This window comes from Salmo salar, chromosome 03 (genome assembly GCF_965601325.2).
Source record: "Salmo salar chromosome 03, fSalSal1, whole genome shotgun sequence".
Taxonomy (NCBI): domain Eukaryota; kingdom Metazoa; phylum Chordata; class Actinopteri; order Salmoniformes; family Salmonidae; genus Salmo; species Salmo salar.
In genome coordinates, this window is record NC_138293.1 from 27,684,243 (window position 1) to 27,705,344 (window position 21,102).

The 21,102-nt window shown below is 41.4% G+C and overlaps 1 protein-coding gene across 1 annotated transcript; it reads left to right on the plus strand.

Moving 5' to 3' along the window:
* Nucleotides 1-1,008: 1,008 nt before the first annotated feature.
* On the plus strand, nucleotides 1,009-11,645 carry LOC106599318 (cysteine-rich secretory protein LCCL domain-containing 1). Its single transcript, XM_014190489.3, has 15 exons — nucleotides 1,009-1,272; nucleotides 1,746-2,055; nucleotides 3,570-3,688; nucleotides 4,092-4,224; nucleotides 4,324-4,439; nucleotides 4,597-4,697; nucleotides 4,803-4,961; nucleotides 5,087-5,147; nucleotides 9,072-9,138; nucleotides 9,774-9,904; nucleotides 10,114-10,157; nucleotides 10,237-10,309; nucleotides 10,524-10,593; nucleotides 10,687-10,820; nucleotides 11,072-11,645. Exons 2-15 carry the CDS (start codon nucleotides 1,798-1,800, stop codon nucleotides 11,121-11,123), a joined length of 1,518 nt encoding a protein of 505 aa, XP_014045964.1. The 5' UTR covers nucleotides 1,009-1,272; nucleotides 1,746-1,797; the 3' UTR covers nucleotides 11,124-11,645.
* The last annotated feature ends 9,457 nt before the right edge of the window (nucleotides 11,646-21,102 follow it).

Below are 21,102 nucleotides of genomic sequence, written 5' to 3' on the forward strand. Positions count from 1 at the left end.
GCTAAATATGATGAAAAAGTTTGTCCCTGGTCAACCTCATCACAGATCATTTGTATAGGCCCAACCATAAGCAAATTATCTCTTGGACCTGTTCGGTTCCACACTGACTTGGAGTCTTGCAGTGCTGGAACCTAATTGACCCCTAGCATGGGTGTGTCTGCCTTTCTACTATAAATCACTGAACAGGACTATCAATGCGATTTCATTTCCCCTAGTAGGCAACTTTGGAAGCAACCATGGCACTGTACAGCAACTTGTTACCTCTTAGATGGGCACTGGCTTCATTTCCAGCTGAGTTGACATTTCTTGGTGATGTGGGTTGATTCCTCTAGAAGTCTTAGTAGGAATGCAGGATTGAAGTCAGCATGACTTAAGGTGCTGAGAATCTGATCCCCAGGAATGCACTCATAAAGCAGGGAGCAAAGCTTGCCCTCTACCTAGAGGATGCCAGCTTTCTCCTGTGAAAAATGCTCATTATACCCACCTGAGGAAAATAACTTGTGTCTGGAACTTGGGTTGATGCTGACTGAAGTGTAAAAAGCCTTATCAGTTTTGAACACAGTTGATTTGATCTGCAGAGCTCAGTGGGGTCATGCTGCATAAAATGGCAGGGAGTAGGCCTACAGGAAGAGAGCAAGGAGAGTGCAAAACTTTTCTTAATGTCATGGATGCAGGCACAAAGCTATTGAGGCTTGTAAGAACATAGATAGTGATTTTTGGGGGGTTGGAAATCTACTTGAACATACAGTAATACATCATTCAGCCACAAATACTGAATTAAACTCACAGTAAATGTGATAATTGAAAAAAATCACATCTTTAAAAAAAACATAGAATACAGAAATACTATTCTAAAGAAATACTGAATTTACATATGAGTGGGCTGTCATTGCCCAAAGTTTACCTTGCAGTCACTTTGAGTGGGATGGCTGGACTCAGAACCAGAGTCTTTAAATAGTTCAACCTGCGAACGCTGTGGAGGAGGCGTGGTCTGCCGCGTAACCTATAGCTAAATCCAAATTTGGCATATAAATGCAGGGAGCGCTCGTTTTTGAGATATTATACAGGTAACTCTCTCGACTTTTTGGTGGATGTACGATACTTTACCCGGGCGAACTTTCTTATTACGAAAGTTTTGGCTCCTGTTATGAGAGATGTCATAAATCTTAGGATGTATGAAGAGTAGCTTTCATTCAGCTGCAATAAAACGTTTGGAGGTGGACATTGTTTCCTGAGGATAGTTGACCAGATTGAACAAGTGTTCGGTGAAAGGTAAATCATTTGTAAATGTTATATTCGTCATTGAGATAACGAAAATACTGTTTTGTATTATAACAGCCTGTCTAGGCAGACATGTTGCCTCCAACAATGTATCAACGCTACTAAGGTGGGTCGGGTTTACTAGACTATAACAGGATCAGACGTGACTTGCCTTGTCAGCCTGTGAGAGAATTTCACATGCAATATGCATGGTCATGAAATATTGCATGTGCTTGGCAAAAACGTACATGTTTTCCTTGTGAGAAATTGTGTGAACAGTTCAATTGACCTACTATCATGCACTTAAAATACACCAAATATACATGTACAGTATCAGTTCTAGTTCTAATGTTTGATAACCATGTGCCAAAGATGTGTTAATTCATCAGTAATCACATTCAAGTGAATATATTAATCAATAACAAATAGTATACAATGGATTACAGATCTCTGAATGCTTGTATTTTATTTTGTCTCTTGTTTAGCCAACAGAATACCGATTTTTGTATTGGAGGCTTGAGAGGCTGATCAGTCATTATGAAGTGTGGAACTCAGGACTGGCTACGAGGGTTTGGGCTGCTATTCTTTGTGCAAACAGTACTTTCTATGGTGATCCCTAACTCTACTCACCTGGAGATGTTACTGGAGAAGTATATGAACAAAGATGATGAGTGGTGGGTGTCCAAACAGCGAGGGAAGAGGGCCATCACTGAAGGTGATATGCACCTCATACTCGATTTGCACAACAACCTGAGAGGTCAAGTTTATCCTCAAGCTTCAAATATGGAGTATATGGTAAGCTGAACCAGGACCTGTTGTGTCTGCATCACACATTTCTGTTATATTTAGGTCATCCTAAGATGAACTGTAGGCAATTGGAATATGACTTGCCCATACTGGAGTATGTAGAAGGAGATTGTACAGTACTACAGATTGAAGCAAGTGTTAGTTAGTTATTTTGCACTGATACTTCATCTTAGCTAATGATACTTGCTCAACGACTCAAGACATCTAGGCTTGAGAATCTGGAACATTTTCAAACCAATTCAACCATCCATGGGGTTCAGCAGAGCACATCTGCAAAGTCAGGGCCAACTCAGAGGTTTCACACCAAGTTCTTGGAGCACAGAGTGCTCAAATAGATCAAAACCTAAAAACAAGCCTGACCGACAGCCAAGCAATAAAGCCAGTGTGTTACTGGCCCTGCCAAACCTCAAGCTCTGCCCCCTGCCTTGGTAACCGGCCAGCTCTCACCTCCCCTGGGATCGTGCACTCTGCCTCAACCATTTCAACTCACATCTTCAAATATTAGTCTTTATCTTTGCATTTCATTTGGCAACAAAGCTGGATCTGTGTTGATTCAAACGTGTAACAGTTGAGCATCATCCTTTGAAGTATGGTGGTTCATTTGGATGACTTCCCATGCATAAATGGAGATTTGTATCCTGTGTGGATACACTGTGGTCCTGTGTGGCTCAGTTGTTAGAGCATGGCGCTTGCGCTGCCAGGGTGGTCAGTTCGATTCCCAGGACCACCCATGTGTATATATGCGCGCATGACTGTCAGTCGCTTTAGATAAAAGTGTCTGCTAAATGGCATATATAGTATTGCAGGCCTATGGTATGTCCATTGGCCTCAAGCCCATTGCATTCACCCTAAGCAGTGCAGAATGCAGATATCACTAATGTAATGTTCTACACATGGAAGACATTAGGACTGTACAGGGCAGCCAGCCGGCTGGCACAGTTTTCAATTAACCTTGATGGGTGTTAGTGCAGTTAAACAGCAGAACAGCAGCACACTACACCTAATGGACAATTGTACTACAACTTGGCTGACACGTTAGAATTCCTCAAGTCATATCTACGTAGTTCTTTGTAAGAAACAAGTGGTGCACAAATAGATTATAATTTTTAACTTCACTTGACCCGTTATAAGATCTCGATCATGTAGGTTGTTGCACTTTAGTGCAGACCCACTGGGCACACACTGGTTGAATCAGCGTTGTTTCCACGTCATTTCAATGAAATGATGTGGAACCAACGTGGAATAGACGTTGAATTGACGTCTGTGCCCAGTGGAGAGTTGATGCAAAGAGACCAGTAATACTAAAAATGCCATCAGGGCCCCCCAAGACTTTCTGTGAAGAATGTTAGAATTTGTATTTACAATTTTTGTTTATCAAGAGTTTTGTCTTTCAAGAGTAATACTAATACTAGCAGTATTAAGTGTATCAGTAGCACCAATCTGATGTGCCTGCAGATATGTCTTTATCTTATCAGAACAACTCTGACTTTGGCATTTCAAAGGTTTGGGATACAGATCTGGAGAGGAGTGCTGAGCACTGGGCACACACCTGCCTGTGGGAGCATGGACCACAACACATGCTAACTCAGATTGGACAAAACCTGGGTGCCCACTGGGGAAGGTCTGTATAGTATCTGGAGAGATGACCAGTTTGATTATATGCATTATGTCATTATACAGTTATACTGTATGCCCATTTCCTAACATGTTGCGGGGTCCTATAAACTCATGAGGCAACCAATGTGTGATTAGACTGTACAGGGAGTACTGTATATTGCTGTGGGTTATGTCTAGTTTAGGGTTTCCCAAACTCGGTCCCGGGGCCTCCCATGGGTGCATATTTTGGTTTTTGCCCTAGCACTACACAGCTGATTTTAAAATAATAAACTCATCATCAAGCTTTGATTATTTGAATCAGCTATGTAGTACGAGGGCAAAAAACTAAACATGCAACCCTGGGAGGCCCCAGGACCAAGTTTGGGAAACCCTAGTTAGTTAAATTGTTTCGTTTCTACTTTCCTCAGAGACCGACCACCAACATTTCATGTCCAGGCCTGGTATGATGAAGTGAGAGACTACAGCTATCCCTATCCACAGGAGTGTAACCCACACTGCCCCTTCAGATGCTCTGGTCCTGTCTGCACTCACTACACACAGGTAAGAGTTTCCTATAACAATATCATAAAACCTTATTTAAGGTCAGAGAAGTCTGAGAGGACTACTAACTGAAGGTAGCTACTTTGTTTGTCTTTGCAGATGGTTTGGGCAACAAGCAGCCATATTGGATGTGCTATTAATGTGTGCTACAACATGAATGTGTGGGGCATGATTTGGACTAAAGCTGTGTACTTGGTTTGCAACTACTCACCGCCGTAAGTTTGAAAGGTTTTTTATGTCGTCCCCCCCCCCCCAAAAAAAAAATGAAGTTCAGATTCTTATTTTCAACTGTTGTACGTTATGTAGTGTATGGGAACTGGGAAGGATTGGGTTAAAAGGTTCAGTGTGTTTTATGATGTCATTTGTGTGCAGGGGAAACTGGTGGGGGCATGCCCCATACAAACATGGCAGCCCGTGCTCTGCCTGTCCGCCCAGCTACGGTGGAGGCTGTAGGGACAATCTCTGCTATACAGGTCGGCTGCTTTCAGAAGAAAGTTGTGCCATAACAAATTGGTTGCTTTTATGCATTTTGTTTTGCAGAGTATATTACATGTGATGTGACACTTGTTCTTCTTCAGAGAACGGAGTAGACCGACGTCCTGCCCCTGAACTTGAGGAGACAAACTACATCGAGCCAGAGCCGAGGGCCCAAGAGCCAAGGTCGAGACCGCAACCCCCAATACCATCACCCAATGACAACATGGAGAGGAATGAGGTGGTCAGCACAGTGCAAATGTGTAAGAATTTATCACAAATTTGACACTGTTTCTAATACACAATGTCATTATACAGTAGGATAAAAGTCTATATTTGGTATCACTGCCAGAAGGTCTAAGTGAAATTGTTTTTCTTATTTTCAAAGGTCAACAGATGGACTGTGAGACAAAGCTGCGTGATCGCTGTAAAGAAACCACTTGTAATAGGTAGGCCTAAGTTGTTCCTAAAGTGGATGTTGTCACCTAGGTTTGCAAATCAAATGTTATTTGTCACATGCGCCAAATACAACAGGTGTAGACCTCACAGTGAAACGCTTACTTACCAACAACTGTGCCAACTGTGCCAGCCGGCTACCAACAATGACGTTTTTTTGTAAAAATTAAATGTAACCTTTAATTTAAGAAAATACCCCCCCCAAAAAGTAAGAGATAAAAGTAACAAATAATTAAAGACCAGCAGTAAAATAACAATAGTGAGGCTATATACAGGGAGTACCAGTACAGAGTCAATATGCGGGGCACCGGTGTCGAGGTAATTGAGGTAATATGTACATGTAGGTAGAGTTATTAAAGTGACTATGCATAGATAATAACAGAGAGTAGCAGCAACGTAGAAAGGGGGGGAGGGCAATGCAAATAGTCTGGGTAGCCATTTGATTAGATGTTCAGGAGTCATATGGCTTGGGGGGTAGAAGCTGTTTAGAAGCCTCTTGGACCTAGACTTGGTGCTCCGGTACCGCTTTCCATGCGGTAGCAGAGAGAACAGTCTATGACTAGGGTAACTGGAGTCTTTGACAAATGTTAGAGCCCCGCCTCTGACACCGCCTGGTATAGAGGTCCTGGATGGCAGGAAGCTTGGCCCCGGTGACGTACTGGGCCATACGCGTTACCCTCTGTAGTGCCTTGCGGACAGAGGCCGAGCAGTTGCCATACCAGGCAGTGATGCAACCCGTCAGGATGCTCTCGATGGTGCAGCTGTAGAACCTTTTGAGGATCTGAGGAACCATGCCAAATCCTTTCAGTTTCCTGAGGGGGAATAGGTTTGGTCATGCCTTCTTCACGACTGTCTTGGTGTGCTTGGACCATGTTTGTTTGTTGGTGATGTGGATGCCAAGGAACTTGAAGCTCTCGACCTGCTCCACTACAGCCCCATCGATGAGAATGGGGGTGTGCTCGGTCCTCCTTTTTCTGTAGTCCACAATCAACTCCTTTGTCTTGATCACGTTGAGGGAGAGGTTGTTGTCCTTCCACCACATGGTCAGGTCTCTGACCACCTCCCTATAGGCTGTCTCATCATTGTCGGTGATCAGGCCTACCACTGTTGTCATCGGCAAACTTAATGATGGTATTGGAGTCGTGCCTGGCCGTTCAGTCATGAGTGAACAGGGAGTGCAGGAGGGGACTGAGCACGCACCCCTGAGTGGCCCCCATGTTGAGGATCAGCGTGGCGGATGTGTTGTTACCTACCCTTACCACCTGGGGGCGGCCCGTCAGGAAGTCCAGGATCCAGCTGCAGAGGGAGGTGTTTAGTCCCAGGGTCCTTAGCTTAGTGATGAGCTTTGAGGGCACTATGGTGTTGAACGCTGAGCTGTAGTCAATGAAGATCATTCTCACATAGGTGTTCCTTTTGTCCAGGTGGGAAAGGGCAGTGTGGAGTGCAATAGAGATTGCATCATCTGTTGGGGCGGTATCCAAATTGGAGTGGGTCTAGGGTCTCTGGGATAATGGTGTTAAAGTGAGACATGACCAGCCTTTCAAAGCACTTCATGGCTACAGACGTGAGTGCTTCGGGTCGGTAGTCATTTAGGCAGGTTACCTTAGTGTTCTTGGGCACAGGGACTATGGTGGTCTGCTTGAAACATGTTGGTATTACAGACTCAGACAGGGAGAGTTTGAAAATGTCCATGAAGGCACTTGCCAGTTGGTCAGAGCATGCTCTCATGCATGTTTCACTGTCACTTGCTTCGATGCGAGCATAGAAGTTATTTAGCTCGTCTGGTAGGCTCGTGTCACTGGGCAGTTCTCGGCTTTGCTTCACTTTGTAGTCTGTAATAGTTTGCAAGCCCTGCCACATCTGATGCGCGTCGGAGCCATTTTAGAACAATTCGATCTTAGTCCTGTATTGATGCTTTGCCTGTTTTATGGTTCGTCGGAGGGCATTGCAGGATTTCTTTTAAGCTTCCGGGTTAGAGTCCCGCTCCTTGAAAGCGGCAGCTCTACCATTTAGCTCAGTACGGATTTTGCCAATAATCCATGATTTTGCCAATAATCCATGGCTTCTGGTTGGGGTATGTACGCACAGTCACTGTGGGGACAGCGTCATTGATGCACAGTGACTGATGTGGTGTACTCCTCAATTCCATCGGAAGAATCCCGGAACATATTCCAGTCCGTGCTAGCAAAACAGTCCTGTAGCTTAGCATCTGCTTCATGGTGCTTCCTGCTTTAGTTTTTGCTTGTAAGCAGGAATCAGGAGGATATAATTATGGTCAGATTTGCCAAATAGAGGGCAAGGGAGCGCTTTGTACGCGTTTCTGTGTGCACGGGGGGGTCGTCAATGTTTTGTTGCCAAACTGGTGGCAGCTGTGAAAAAAGTTAATAGTTAGGAGTCCCATCAGAGCCATAGATGACACAATCTCTATTGCACTCCACACTGCCCTCACCCACCTGGACAAAAGCAATACCTTTGTGAGAATGCTGTTCATTGACTACAGCTCAGCATTCAACACCGCAGTCCCCTCCAAGATAATCAATGAGCTCAGGACCCTGGGACTGAACACCTCCCTCTGCAACTGGATAATGAACTTCCTGACGGGCCGCCTGAGGGGGCAAGGGTAGGCAACAACACATCCGCTACGCTGGCCATCAACACGGGGGCTCCTCAGGGGTGTGTGCTTAGTCTCCTCTTGTACTCCCTGTTCACTCACAACTGCGTGGCGGTGCATGACTCCAACACCATCATTACATTTTCTGACGATGCAACAGTGGTAAGACTATTCACCGACAACAGGCAGCCTATAGGGAGGAGGTCAGAGACCTGGCAGTGTGGTGCCAGAACAACAACCAATCCCTCAACATCAGCAAGACAAAGGAGCGGATCGTGGAATATAGGAAATGGAGGAGCGAGCACACCCCCGTCCACATTGATAGGGCTGTAATAGAGCAGCTTCAAGTTCCTCAGTGTCCACATCACTAAGAAATGAACATGGTCCACACCCACACAGTTGTGAAGAGGGCACGCAGCACCTCATCCCCCTCAGGAGGCTGAAAAGATTTGGCATGGGCCCTCAGATCCTCAAAAAGTACCATTGAGAGCATCTTCACTGGCTACATCACCGCTTGGTAAGGCAAGTGCAAGGCACCCGACCGCAAGGCGCTACAGAAGGTCCACACCTGGCCCAGTACATCACTGCGGCCGAGCTCACTGCCATCCAGAACCTCTATACCAGGCGGTGTCAGAGGAAGGCCCAAAAAATGGTCAAAGACTCCAGCCACCCAAGCCATAGACTGTTCTCTCTGCTACTGCATGGCAAGTGGTACCAGTGAACCAAGTCTAGAAACAATAGGACCCTGAACACTTTAACCCTACCTGTATGTACATAGCTACCTCAATTACCTCATACCCCTGCACATCGACTCAGTACTGTTACTCCCTGTATATAGCCATGTTTTTTTTTAAATTCATTATTCACTGTGTATTTATTCCTCGTCACTATTTCTGTTTTAATTTTAATCTTTAATCTTTAACTTTGCATTTTTTGAAAAGGAAGTAAGCATTTCACTGTTAGTCTACACCTGTTGTTTACGAAGCATGTGACAAATAACATTTGATTTGCAGAGTTAATTGAAAATAATGCTATTGTTGATTTGATTTTTGTTTCATTAATTAGGGTATTTTAATCTTGAACCATATGGTCTATCAAGTAGAAACTCATGGACAATATGGATACAGATATATAAAAAAAAAATGTATGAAAACATTTTTTGGGTTATTCTAGTATAAATTACCAAAGTTACTATAGCTTGCCATGGAATACCTTTTAATTACCAAAATTACCCTACACTTAACCATTCTCACTAATTTCTGTGAATGGGTCAAAAGTGAGTTTATAATGTTATTTCTTCCTACAGGTACGAGTGTCCTCCTGGATGCTTGTCCAGCCCAGGAAAAGTCATAGGGACTGCGTATTATGATATGGTACGAACAGAAAACACTTCATCTATTAATTTTTAAAATGTATTCCAACTGCATGAGTTGTGGGATACTAGATATAAAATAACGGTACAACTTCAGTCATTTTATTGATGTATTTTTATTATCTAATTAAAATAATTAGGGAAAGCCAAAACATGCCCTCTAAGTGGTCTAAGGCACTGCATCTCAGTGTAAGAGGTGTCACTACAGTCCCTGGTTCAAATCCAGGCTGTATCACATCCGGCCGTGACTGGGAGTCCCATAGGGCGGCGCACAATTGGCCGGGGTAGGCCATCATTGTAAATAAGAAGTTGTTCTTAACAGACTTGCTTAGTTAAATAAAGGTTAGATGAGCTATGCAATCGACTTTGTATTACGTCAAACATCTGGGTCCTGTCCCCTAATCTTTAGCACGGACTCATAGATTTTGTGAAAACACAGTAATTTAAGATGTATATAAAATTATATGTGTTTGTAGATGAATTTACTTCTGCCAGATGCCATTGGGCTGCATTTCTGCCCATTGTTGACCATTCAAAAAGCCTACAAAAGTTCAAAAACTACAAGGCTACTTCCTGGAAAATGCCATGTCCCTTTCATAGCTTATAAAGGGTAGTGAAACATGTTTCATTTTCCAGCAATCAAGTGTTTGTGGAGCTGGTTTACACGCTGGAATAATAGACAACGATGGAGGCTGGCTGGATGTTACAAGACATGGAAGAAAACCACATTTCACAAAGTCATACAAAAATGGAATTCAGTCTCTTGGGTGAGTTAATTTTACACAGCTTTGTCTCGTAATGTCACCCAATTCTGTATGTAGTGCACTACTTTTGACCAGGGCCCATAGGGCTCTGGTCAAAATAATTACAATTTAAAGGGAATTTTATGCTATTTGGGATGCAACTTTACTCTATTATGTTTGTTTATAATAAAGCAGCAAGTCATGTTTTCACACCAAATTATTCAAATTTACAGGATGAACAGGAGTGCAAATGCTTTCAAAGTATTCTCTGTACCAGGTATGTCTGATCTAGTTTCACCTTTGTCTCAGTAATGCATGTATTTTTCAAATGACATTGTGGCATCTTTGCTTCTCAGTAAAGGCAGTACTGTGTGAGACCACTGTTGCACGGTTCTGTCCCTACAAAAGACCTGCACGGCACTGTCCAAGGTAAAGACAGAGTTCACTCTAATAAACCAAACGTGATACTCTTCTTCTGTAAAGTTGATTGGTTTGGATAGGTATAGACTACACCTGCATTGCTTGCTGTTTGGGGTTTTAGGCTGGGTTTCTGTACAGCACTTTGTGACATCAGCTGATGTAAGAAGGGCTTTATAAATAAATTTGATTGACTACTGTGATCATGGCCATTTTCCTTCACCAGGTTGTATTGCCCTCGCAATTGTCTGCATGAGACCCGTGCCAGAGTCATTGGAACACAATATTATTCGGATGTAAGTCTGGCTGACAATGGCCTTCTATACAGATTATATTTCTCTCCATAGAACTGATGTTTGTGCTATGCTAATCTACCTTATTTTTTCTAGAAATCCAGTATATGTCGAGCAGCCATCCATGCTGGTGTAATTCAGAATGACTCAGGAGGCTACCTGGATGTGCAACCTGTGGACAAGAGGAGACAGTACAGCGGTAGCTATCAGAATGGAATCTCTTCAGAAAGGTAAGGGATGTGGATAAGGGAAATACAGGTCAATTGTGGGGTTTTGACTTTGTTCCAAATGCTTTTGGATGCATAATGGCTAGGGACCAGGAGTTTTTCCTGGTCAGCTATTGTGATCAGAAAAAAACTCCTATCCTTTGTTGTAACAGTATGGAGATGTAGACTAGTATCAGTGTCATATACCTTGGCTTGACGGTGTAAACTGTTCTTAGCTGAATCCAAACTAACCACAGTGTTTATTCTCCCCCCAGCCTACAGAATCCCTCAGGTGGCAAAGCATTCAGAGTATTTGCAGTCATTTGAATTGACATTGCAAGGACACTGGCAATGAAAAAGAGCACTTGTCATTTAACACCCAGTCATTTCACGGCCAGTAATCACATTGCTTATGGTTTGAACAGTGTATCTTTAAGCTTGTTTATTTGATGTATATAATATGTTGTAAATAAGTTGAATGTAAAAAAAAAAAGGAAAAAAAGAAAAGCAATCTCTCATAGATATTTGTATCAGAACAGAAAAATATATACAGTAATGTGCATGCCATAGTAAATGTTTTCATTCTATGATATTTAAATTGTATTGTTTTTTATTTTATTTTGTATGCATATTTAAAAAAAAAAGTATTTTATATGTTTTGATGGCTGATGTTGTATTTCATGATACAAAATATATAGTATAGTCTCCATTCATAGATTTTTACAGTTCAAGCCTGGCTGGCCAGGAGTGTCTCAGAAGATGTCATAGCCTGAACCGAAAAGGGAGAGACAGCCGAAATATGCATTATTTATTTACATCTATGAATAAATCAATGGTAAATTCTGAAAAGACAGAGCATTCATTCATTCATTCATTCATTCATTCATTCATTCAAGAGCTTTATAAATAAATGTGATTGATTCATATGTCTTTGCGGAACATACAGTATCGCCATTATCTGTTTCAAGAAAACCTTAAATATCAGTTCTCCATTGATTGCTGCTGTTCACAATACAGTAGTGTATAAAGCACTACCTGACATTGTTAGATAAGCGTTGTCCTATCACTGTCAATGTTCTGGAAAATACTGCTATTCTGTGACGGATGGCCAAGAGGGTACTTTCTTACTGTCCTAGATCAACGTTTGTTTGTAAGGCATTACTAATCTTCAGGGTATTCAGTAGTAAAGCTCTTCATATTTCTATGCTCTAGAATGCCCTTCAAGACAATCAGAAAGGAGTATTCAACAATACCATGGTATAAGTATATACATTATACAACTGTTGCACATGTTTAAGGTTGCAAAATGTGAAATTCCCAGGTTTTCCATAAATCCGGGTTGGAGGATTCCCGGAATAAGCAAGAAATACAGAATCCTCAAACCAGGAAATTTATTGAAAGTTCCTGGAATTTTGCAACCCTACACATGTTCATCTATCCACAGAATTCAGGCACTCATATTCAATATTTCAAAAACAATATTTGCAGAAATCTTTTCCAGGCAGGAGCAGTAAAGAATGAAAGCTGAGCAAGCCCTTATGTTAAACTACTTTGGCCCACTGGCTGTGTGCTAGGTAGAGCAGACAAAGAGTGACTTTGTCTGTGTTGATCTCAATCTCACTTCCCGGGATGCAATTCCCCCATGCCTGCCACAGATGTGGTCAATCCCAGCTGAAAGGTCTCTGTCAGTCACCCTTACTTACCCTAATGTAAACATACCCTCTGTGGGATGCTTTATGTAAGTGGTTGAGATTTAGAAACAAGTTAAAATTCAGTATATTTTCCTCAATAGTTTAGTCTGAAAGGAGTTTGCTTCGGATAACGCATTTTAACTAATGCTGGTCAACTAATGTTGCTGACTAACCTATGGTCAGTCAACATACAAAGAGAGTTGAATATTATAGCTCTAAGTGGTACAGACAAACTTCAATATGGAACAGAAACAGGGGAATCTAACATGACAGACAGATTGACCTTTATCCATAAAATTATTTATTTTGAAATATACAGTTCACGCTAGCCTCCTTTGCTAGTGCGAAACCATGGTTAATAAACTGTATACTGTATACACTGTACTGTCGTGGTGACCCATTATAACACACAACCCCCACTACCACCACCATTCTGTGTAAATAAGAATTTGTTCTTAACTGACTTGCCTAGTTAAATAAAGGTTAAAAAAAATAATAATATTCTGCTGAGTGACCAGTAGGGCTGGACTGAAAGGAAATTTCCAGGAAGAGGACCAGGGCTGATATAGAACTAGCTGCTGATGGCCTCGTTGAGTTCTGTACTGCTCTCCAGAGAGGAGAGGCATGCATCAGAACGCTGTCAAAATTCACAGGGCAGTGTTGCAGAGGAGTCTACTGGCAAAGACGCCAACTGTTCACTTCTACAAGAGTGTTACACAACATGAAAAGACCTCACTGTCACAGACCCACACAAGAATCGATACATTGTCATCTCAGAGGTGCTGTTTTGTGAAATGAGATTTGTAGCTACAGCTAATATTATACCTGCTACTGAATAAAATAATGAGTAAAAATGTGTAGAAATCAGTTCCACCAGATGAATGCTGTTATAGTATAACCCTCTTAAATTTGACACACTGTAGTGCAGTACAGTATGACTAATCTGCCTTCAGTGAATGGTGATCTGTGTAATCTTTATAGAATAATTCCCATTGATCCATGCTGGACGCTGTTCACAGGAAATTAATAAATACAACATTTATTTTTGTAACTCCTGAGCCTCTAATGACATAATTTAAGTTACTAGTTATAGTCAGAGAACTCGATGTTGGTTTATTGTACAGTACAGCTATGTAAAATATAGTCAGTAATTATAAGGTTTTTGAAGTATGTTGGACATCTCAAGGCAGCTCACCGCTAGAGAAACATTAGCCGGTGTATAGAGGTGAGTGGTTTCTAAATATAACTTGTACAATCATTCTCATGCTTTATAACTTGTTCCTGAGGTTGACTTCTGGGTGGACATATATGATGTACTGTTTATGGGCCAACAATCAGTAACTCCAGATATAGAATCGTAGTGTCAGTTAGTGCCTCCTGCCTTTACTCCCTGAGAGTTAATCATTACTTTGTTAACATAACTGTAGTTTCCAGCTGTGTTTAGTTTGAGGAGCATAATCATCTCTGCATTGCTGGCTTTATAATGATAATGCGGTATTTATAACAGTGGCAATTTCATTTCACTTTCACATGCAATAGATAGGAAACATCTCACGGCATTCCCTTAACATGAGTTTTTAACGATTACAGTAAATCATTTCCAATTCTGCTTCCTGCAGAGAGGGTTCAATTCAAATTCAAATGTTTTATTGGAACTAAAGAGCAATTCGCAACTCAAATCAGAAGTGGCCCTAATCCTGCACTTCAGAACATGGCGCATATAATTTACAACCCATAGGGTACATATTCTGAAGTAGGAAATGCAACAAACCATTCTCAATGTCCATTTAAAACACACATTTTTATTTACAACATGATAATATAACAGTCAAATCTGTTTCTCATGCAGCTCTACACAGTGGATCAAACATTCTGCTCTAACCTCATCACTTTCCATCCACACACACCCACCCAGTTGTGATTTTGGCAAGCCTCTCTCTTACTTGCCCTATTTGTTGATATCCCACACAGAGACTTCCACTGCCAGTGTGGCAACTGTATTTCCCCACAACCTCACACTCCAATAGTAAACCAGTCAACTCTTTATGGAGTCTTTTCATGCTCCTACTGTTTGTCCCTAAAGAACCCTATAAAAATGTTCTGCAACTCTCAAAATAGTTGTCTGATGTCTTGGCACACTTTATTGGTGCCCTCCTGTCACTGACTGGAGCAGAGTACAAATAAATGATGAGACTCTTTAAAAATATATATATTTATGAATCTCATTAAATCCGTTTTTTTTTACTGTACTGAATGTATGTCCTGTGTTTAACATCTGTAATTACCTCTAATGCAGCATATGATATTGGAACAAAAACACTGCAGGATAAGTGTTACTACAGTAGTAGTCATTAATTGGCCACTTGTGTACTGTATACAGTACATGTCTACAAACATGCAGAACTGCATCAGTTAGCCCCTCTGTGTCTTTACTGGTTTACGGGTTACTTCTTTTGGCACGCGCAACATGCATCCCGATTGGAGACCTGCATTGTGAATGTGTGCATGCAGTTGAAAGTTACTGTAGATGCTGTGCACTACGCAGATATAAAAAATGTTAAATAAAATACACAATATATCACCCACTTGCTTTTTCAGTGCACAGTAGAGACACAAAAATACCACTGTAGTGACATAAGAGGTTGTCCAAGCCTCCATATTTATTTAGTTTCTTGGGTTTGGAGTGTAGAATGTAAACAACAAGAAAAGCTACAAATAGAATTTACCCACTTAAGAATATAGTCACTCCCTCACTCCCTACGTCATCTCTGACCTTTTTCTGTTTGCAGAAGGGATTTGATTTCACCTCTTTTTTCACACTTAAACCACTGTAGCATCTTGGAGTATAAAATAGTAGATTTTTGTCTTGATGAAATGGGGGTGCAGGACCAACATGCAGCTGCCAAGCCATAAAAGAACAGCTAACATCCAGCACCAATCACCAGCTCCAGCCCTCACCTGTTTTTTATTACGATTGTCAGCCTACATATGGACCCCAGCTAGCAAACAGACCTGAGTTTATGTACTTTTATTTCACAACTTGAGTTCCTTTATTTAGAACCACTGTAAGGTCTATCTGGATGGGTGCATACAAACTGTTACCTCTGTTCAGATGAACAAGTTTTATCAAATGTTAAGTTGAATCCAGTCCCTTGTGGAAAGTGTGATTTAATATTTTTGTATTCATACCATTGGAGGTTCCTCAGAGGAGGAAGAGGAGGACCATGCTCCTCAATTAATTTCATTTAAAAAATAAAATATGTAAAAAGTAATAATTTTTAGATAAACTATACTAAATATAATCACGTCACCAAATAATTTATTAAAACATGCTGTTTTCCAATGAAGGTCTACAGTATCCTCAACAGCACTCTCTAGGGTAGCACCATGGTGTAGCCGAAGGACAGCTAGCTTCTGTCCTCCTCTGGGTACATTGACTTTAATGCAAAACCTAGGAGGCTCATGGTTCTCACCCCATCCATAGACTTACACAGTAATTATGACAACTTCCAGAGGACATCCTCCAAACTAATGGAGCTCTTACAGTATGAACTGACATGTTGTCCACCCAATCAAAGTGTGGACAACGGAAGCAAACGGAACGAAACGAGGATAAAAATACCTGAATTTGTCCAATAGAAACTCTCGTTTAAAACTGTTGGACTAATGATTACATTACACTTTAGATCAGTTAGATGCAGGCAAGAGTGTGCAAGGCGATATTGAATGTGTTACTGTCTGTCACCTCAAATCTTTCTCTCGACCTGTGTGCACCTACGTAGTAAACTTTCATTCATAGCCGAGGTTGTAGCAACCTCATGATGGGTATAGGGAAAACTAGTATCATGTAATAGCTTAAACCTATCGATGTTAAATTGAACTGGGTGAGCGGAATATTAATGACAGTCATCCAATATGCTGTATTATAAACTGGGTGGTTCGAGCTCTGAATGCTGATTGGCTGAAAGCCGTGGTATATCAGACCGTATACCATGGGTATGACAAAACATTTATTCTTTTTACTGCTCTAATCATGTTGGTAACCAGTTTATAATAGCGATAAGTCACCTCAGAGGTTTGTGATATATGGCCAATATACCACGGGTAAGAGCTGTGTCCTAGCACTCTGCATTGTGCCGTGCGTAAGAACAGCCCTGAGCCGTGGTATATTGGCCATATGCAGTACCCCACCCCCTTGCTTAAATAGAAATAAGGCCATACTCATAACAAAATAGTAATCCTCCCTCATCTTAAACGGCACCAACCGCCACTGATTCATACTGAATCAAAAGGCTACAATAAAATTCTGACTGTCACAGCACATACATATTTTCTCCAAATAGGCACATCTGCATGGACTTAACCAAACAACAAATTTAATTTTCAATTCATATATTGAAGTTGAATTTATGATTTAAATAATTTTATCATAAGAGGCTCACTTTATTGTTTTGCTACACGCAGTAGTAGTAGAGAGTGTTTGAGAGGGGTCTAGAGAGGATGTGCAAACTAACAATAACAATGCTGCCCTCTGCAGTATAAAAGTTCAATCCAAGCAACGAACAGAGTATGCTACCATTAGGGGCACATACAGGGCACAGAGAAAGGTCTCTATGGAATAACCCAAATATTGTCTCGGTTTGATAAAATTTCCCACAATATATAATGTTGATTGGTAATTAAAAAGAGCAAAAAAAACAGCTCAATGTAAACAGCTACATTCTGGGGGTTCTACAGAGTTAAAATGTCTGCTGTTATTTCAATCTGAATTACTATAATTCAGCATTTCCTGAATGACTTGAATATTTAATGTTTTAGCGGAGATGCCATTGCACCTCTTCATGGCAGCATCCCACATTGCCAGGATGCCTTTCTCCAGCAGTTGGTGGCAGGCCTGGGGACCAGAGAACTAATGGGGAGGAAGCGGATAGATGAGAGGGGGAAAAAAACAAACAAACCTACTAGGACTGGGTGAGGAAGAGATGAGACAAGAGATCAGCCCATTCTGCTGACGTAAGTTTCTTTCAACAACTCCCCTCAAGCAGCGAAGTGCACAAAATGTTCAAGGTTGAGAAGTACAAGTAATGAAGTGGATAAATAAGAGAGACACTTGAAATCAGAGAGCGAGAGATGGGGAAAGATAGAAAGAGGTAGAGAGAGTTGCTCTTAATTTGACTTACATGTTTGGACTAAGCTTTTTGTAATCATTATCAGTGGTGTAAAGTACTTAAGTAAAAATACTTTAAAATACTGCTTAAGTATTTTTTGTGGGGGGGGGATCTGTACTTTACTATTTATATTTTTGAAAACTTTTACTTTTACTTCGCTACATTCCTGAAGAAAATATTGTACTTTTTACTCCATACATTTTCCCTGACAAGTTAACCATGTTCCTCATTTTTAGAACATAAAATATTTCCTGAAAGAAATACACATTAGGCATCTTTTACATCCTTTCCAATTAAAACAAACATGTTTTACTTTCGGGATCATAGAGTGCACAAAGCACTGCCTGAAGCCCTTTTTATGCCATGCTGGACAGTGCTGTCATTGTCTGAGGGGTGCATTGGGAGCTCTTGTCTGAGGGGTGCATTGGGAGCTCTTGTCTGAGGGGTGCATTGGGAGCTCTTGTCTGAGGGGTGCATTGGGAGCTCTTGTCTGAGGGGTGCATTGGGAGCTCTTGTCTGAGGGGTGCATTGGGAGCTCTTGTCTGAGGGGTGCATTGGGAGCTCTTGTCTGAGGGGTGCATTGGGAGCTCTTGTCTGAGGGGTGCATTGGGAGCTCTTGTCTGAGGGGTGCATTGGGAGCTCTTGTGGAAATGGGAGTGGAATTCCTGAGTTTTCTTTTTTATTTCAAACTGTCCAAAAGCAACAGTTCTGTGGCCCATTAATAATCTATATATCCTCCATTACTCAGCGAACATTCAAACTTAGACCTATGAGATGTGGAGCATCGGAAATGCACTTTCAATAACATAAAGCAGGAAACTAACAATAATATGCATGTTTCATTATGTGTTAGAAGGTCTTTTGCCCAAATATATAGGCTAAGTACTGTTCCAGTATTTGTTTAATAGGCTATAATGAAAGCTGGGGTGCGTTCAGTCTGCGTCAACGTTTGCTACGTTGCATGACACTTTGAACCAAACAACATGTTTCCTCAAATCGGTCTGTGCCGTTCTTCAACAGGGGTATGTTCATTACACCGGTTCTGTTGCAAAACATTTTGCAACAGAAACCGTTTACACCAAAGGGAAAATGTTTTTCCAACGAAAACAATATTTTCTATTGGACAAATGTAGGTAGGTCCCGCCTCGTTTTGATCTGTTTGCTTTGTTTGCTTACGTTTGGTTCTTAAACGGTAAACGGTTTCTGTTGCAAGACGTAATGCATACATCCCTGGTATGTTTTCTGCCTTTTGGTGGGTGTGGCGGGGTGAGGCCTGATCAATATGGGTGTGACCCTGGGCCACATTCAGTTACAAAACATTCTTGAATGTTGCAGATAGAAATTCCATGAATAGAGCTGACATGATTCCTTATTCTACATGTTGGAGAGGCATGTTTGTTCTACATTGCAAAACGTTTGCAGCACATCATAACTGCCCTCTGGGCCACCATATTCACAATGTTTTTCAACTGGTCGTTCAGTACAGTACAATTTCCATTGAATGTTGCACACAGATCTGTGGTACTGAACTGGAATCTTATTCTAAAACAAAGGTCATGATGGTTTTATTTTGTAAAGGTTTTATTCTGACCCTAACAGTTATTCAAAACAAGAGAAAAAATCAAATAAATGACACATAATTGATTATGTGGTAGGCTAAATATTATTATTGACATGTAAATTGGGGTGATTATCAATGCGTTCAGTTCTGGGGGATTCCTTTTACCTCTTTTCCCAGAGACAGGGAACGCATGTCAAATGGCACATGTCGAGATTGAGTCTGATGCAGCTACCAGTTTGGCGAGTGAGAGTGAAGTGGACGAGAAATCTGGATGGACAACTGTCGCTAAAGGTCGGAGTAAGAAGAAGTCAGTTAAAATGCAGTTTAGTAAGCAGATGGCTCATGCTCCAACTTCTCAGTTTGTAGTGGGAGTGCGGTTTAGGGATAAGAAGATGTACGATGTTTCTGGTGAAGAGTGAATTGGGTGCTGTGTAGTCTGTGAGGGTGACCAGAGGTGGAATTGTGTTGATCTGTTGTGTATTGGAAAATAAAAAGCAGCGAGCATTGAACCTGATTCGTATCAAGGAAAAAGAGGGGACTTGCTTAGACTTTCGGAGTAGGGCACTATATCTGGGGTCACTGTTGAAGTTGAAGCTGAGAAGATTAAGATGGAAACTGCTAGAGTGGTTGGGGTTCAAAGATCAACATGAATGTTCAATGTTGAGAAGAGACAGAGTATGTCCATGCTGTTGTTTTTGAAGAGGAGTCGCTTCCTAAGCATGTTAATTAAGCAATGTGGTATATATGAGGTCAGTGGCGACATGTCATTCTGTTTTGAGCCCCACCTGTTTAAGCAAAAAAAAAAATGTTTTTTTGCCAGTTTTGTGTGTTATTTTTGCATTAATATGTGTCACACATCAGTTTGCAAACAATGTAAAACAATATATATAATCATTGTGAACAAATATTGTCTCTGGGTAAGGCAGGTAGCCTAGTGATTAGAGTGTTGGGCCAGTAACCGAAAGGTTGCTAGATCAAATCCCAGAGTTGACAAGGTAAAAATGTGTTGTTCTGCCCCTGAACAAGGCAGTTAATCCACTGTTCCTAGGCTGTCATTGTAAATAGAAATTTGTTCTTAACTGACTTGCCTAGTTAAATAAAGGTTAAATAAATTAAAAATTAAACAATTCAGGTGTTTCAGCCTAGCTCAGTGCTTTCTGTAGGGGTTGGTATTGTTCTCTAGTTGCGCTGTGATTGGCTCAGTGTTCTGTCACTCATGGGGACACTATGTCACTGCAAAATCTACAGGTAGAGCTCGAATATTCAAGCCCTTTGCGTTCTCCCATAGACTTACATTAGAAGTGCCCATCCAAGAAGGCTCAAGGTCAATGGCCAAAGATAAAATGACTTCAAATTACGTTACATCTACCGTAGCTTTGATTGGACTGATCATGTCAACATAATACTTTTGAAATCTTAGCTAGCAGATTAGACAAGGCGTCATCATCATGCAATCTACTGGCAAATCCTTTTCAATCCTTGTCATATGAAGAGAAATTATAGATAAAACGTAACAGTGGTCATCGGCCATGGGACATAAACATTACTCAACAAGTTTGAAATCGAAAATTCAACACACCACTGCAGCCCCGGGTTCGTTCCCAGGCTGCGTCACAGCCGGCAGTGACCAGAAGACGCAAGAGGCGGCGCACAATTGGCCCAATCGTCCAGGTTAGGGGAGGGTTTGGCCGGCCAGGATGTCCTTGTCTCATCGTGCTCTAGTGACTCCTTGTGGCGGGCCGGGCAACTGCAAGCTGACTTCCGGTCGACAGTGTTTCCTCCGACACATTGGTGCGGCTGGCTTCAAATCAAATTGTATTTGTCACATGCACCAAATACAACAGGTGTAGACCTTACCGTGAAAGGCTTAACCAACAATGCAGTTC

Coding starts and splice junctions, on each gene's coding strand:
- LOC106599318 (XM_014190489.3), top strand. CDS start 1,798: ATGAAGTGTGGAACTCAGGACTGGCTACGAGGGTTTGGGCTGCTATTC. Junction 4,440..4,596: donor GTTTGCAACTACTCACCGCC/GTAAGTTTGAAA, acceptor ATTTGTGTGCAG/GGGAAACTGGTGGGGGCATG. Junction 10,821..11,071: donor AATGGAATCTCTTCAGAAAG/GTAAGGGATGTG, acceptor TTCTCCCCCCAG/CCTACAGAATCCCTCAGGTG.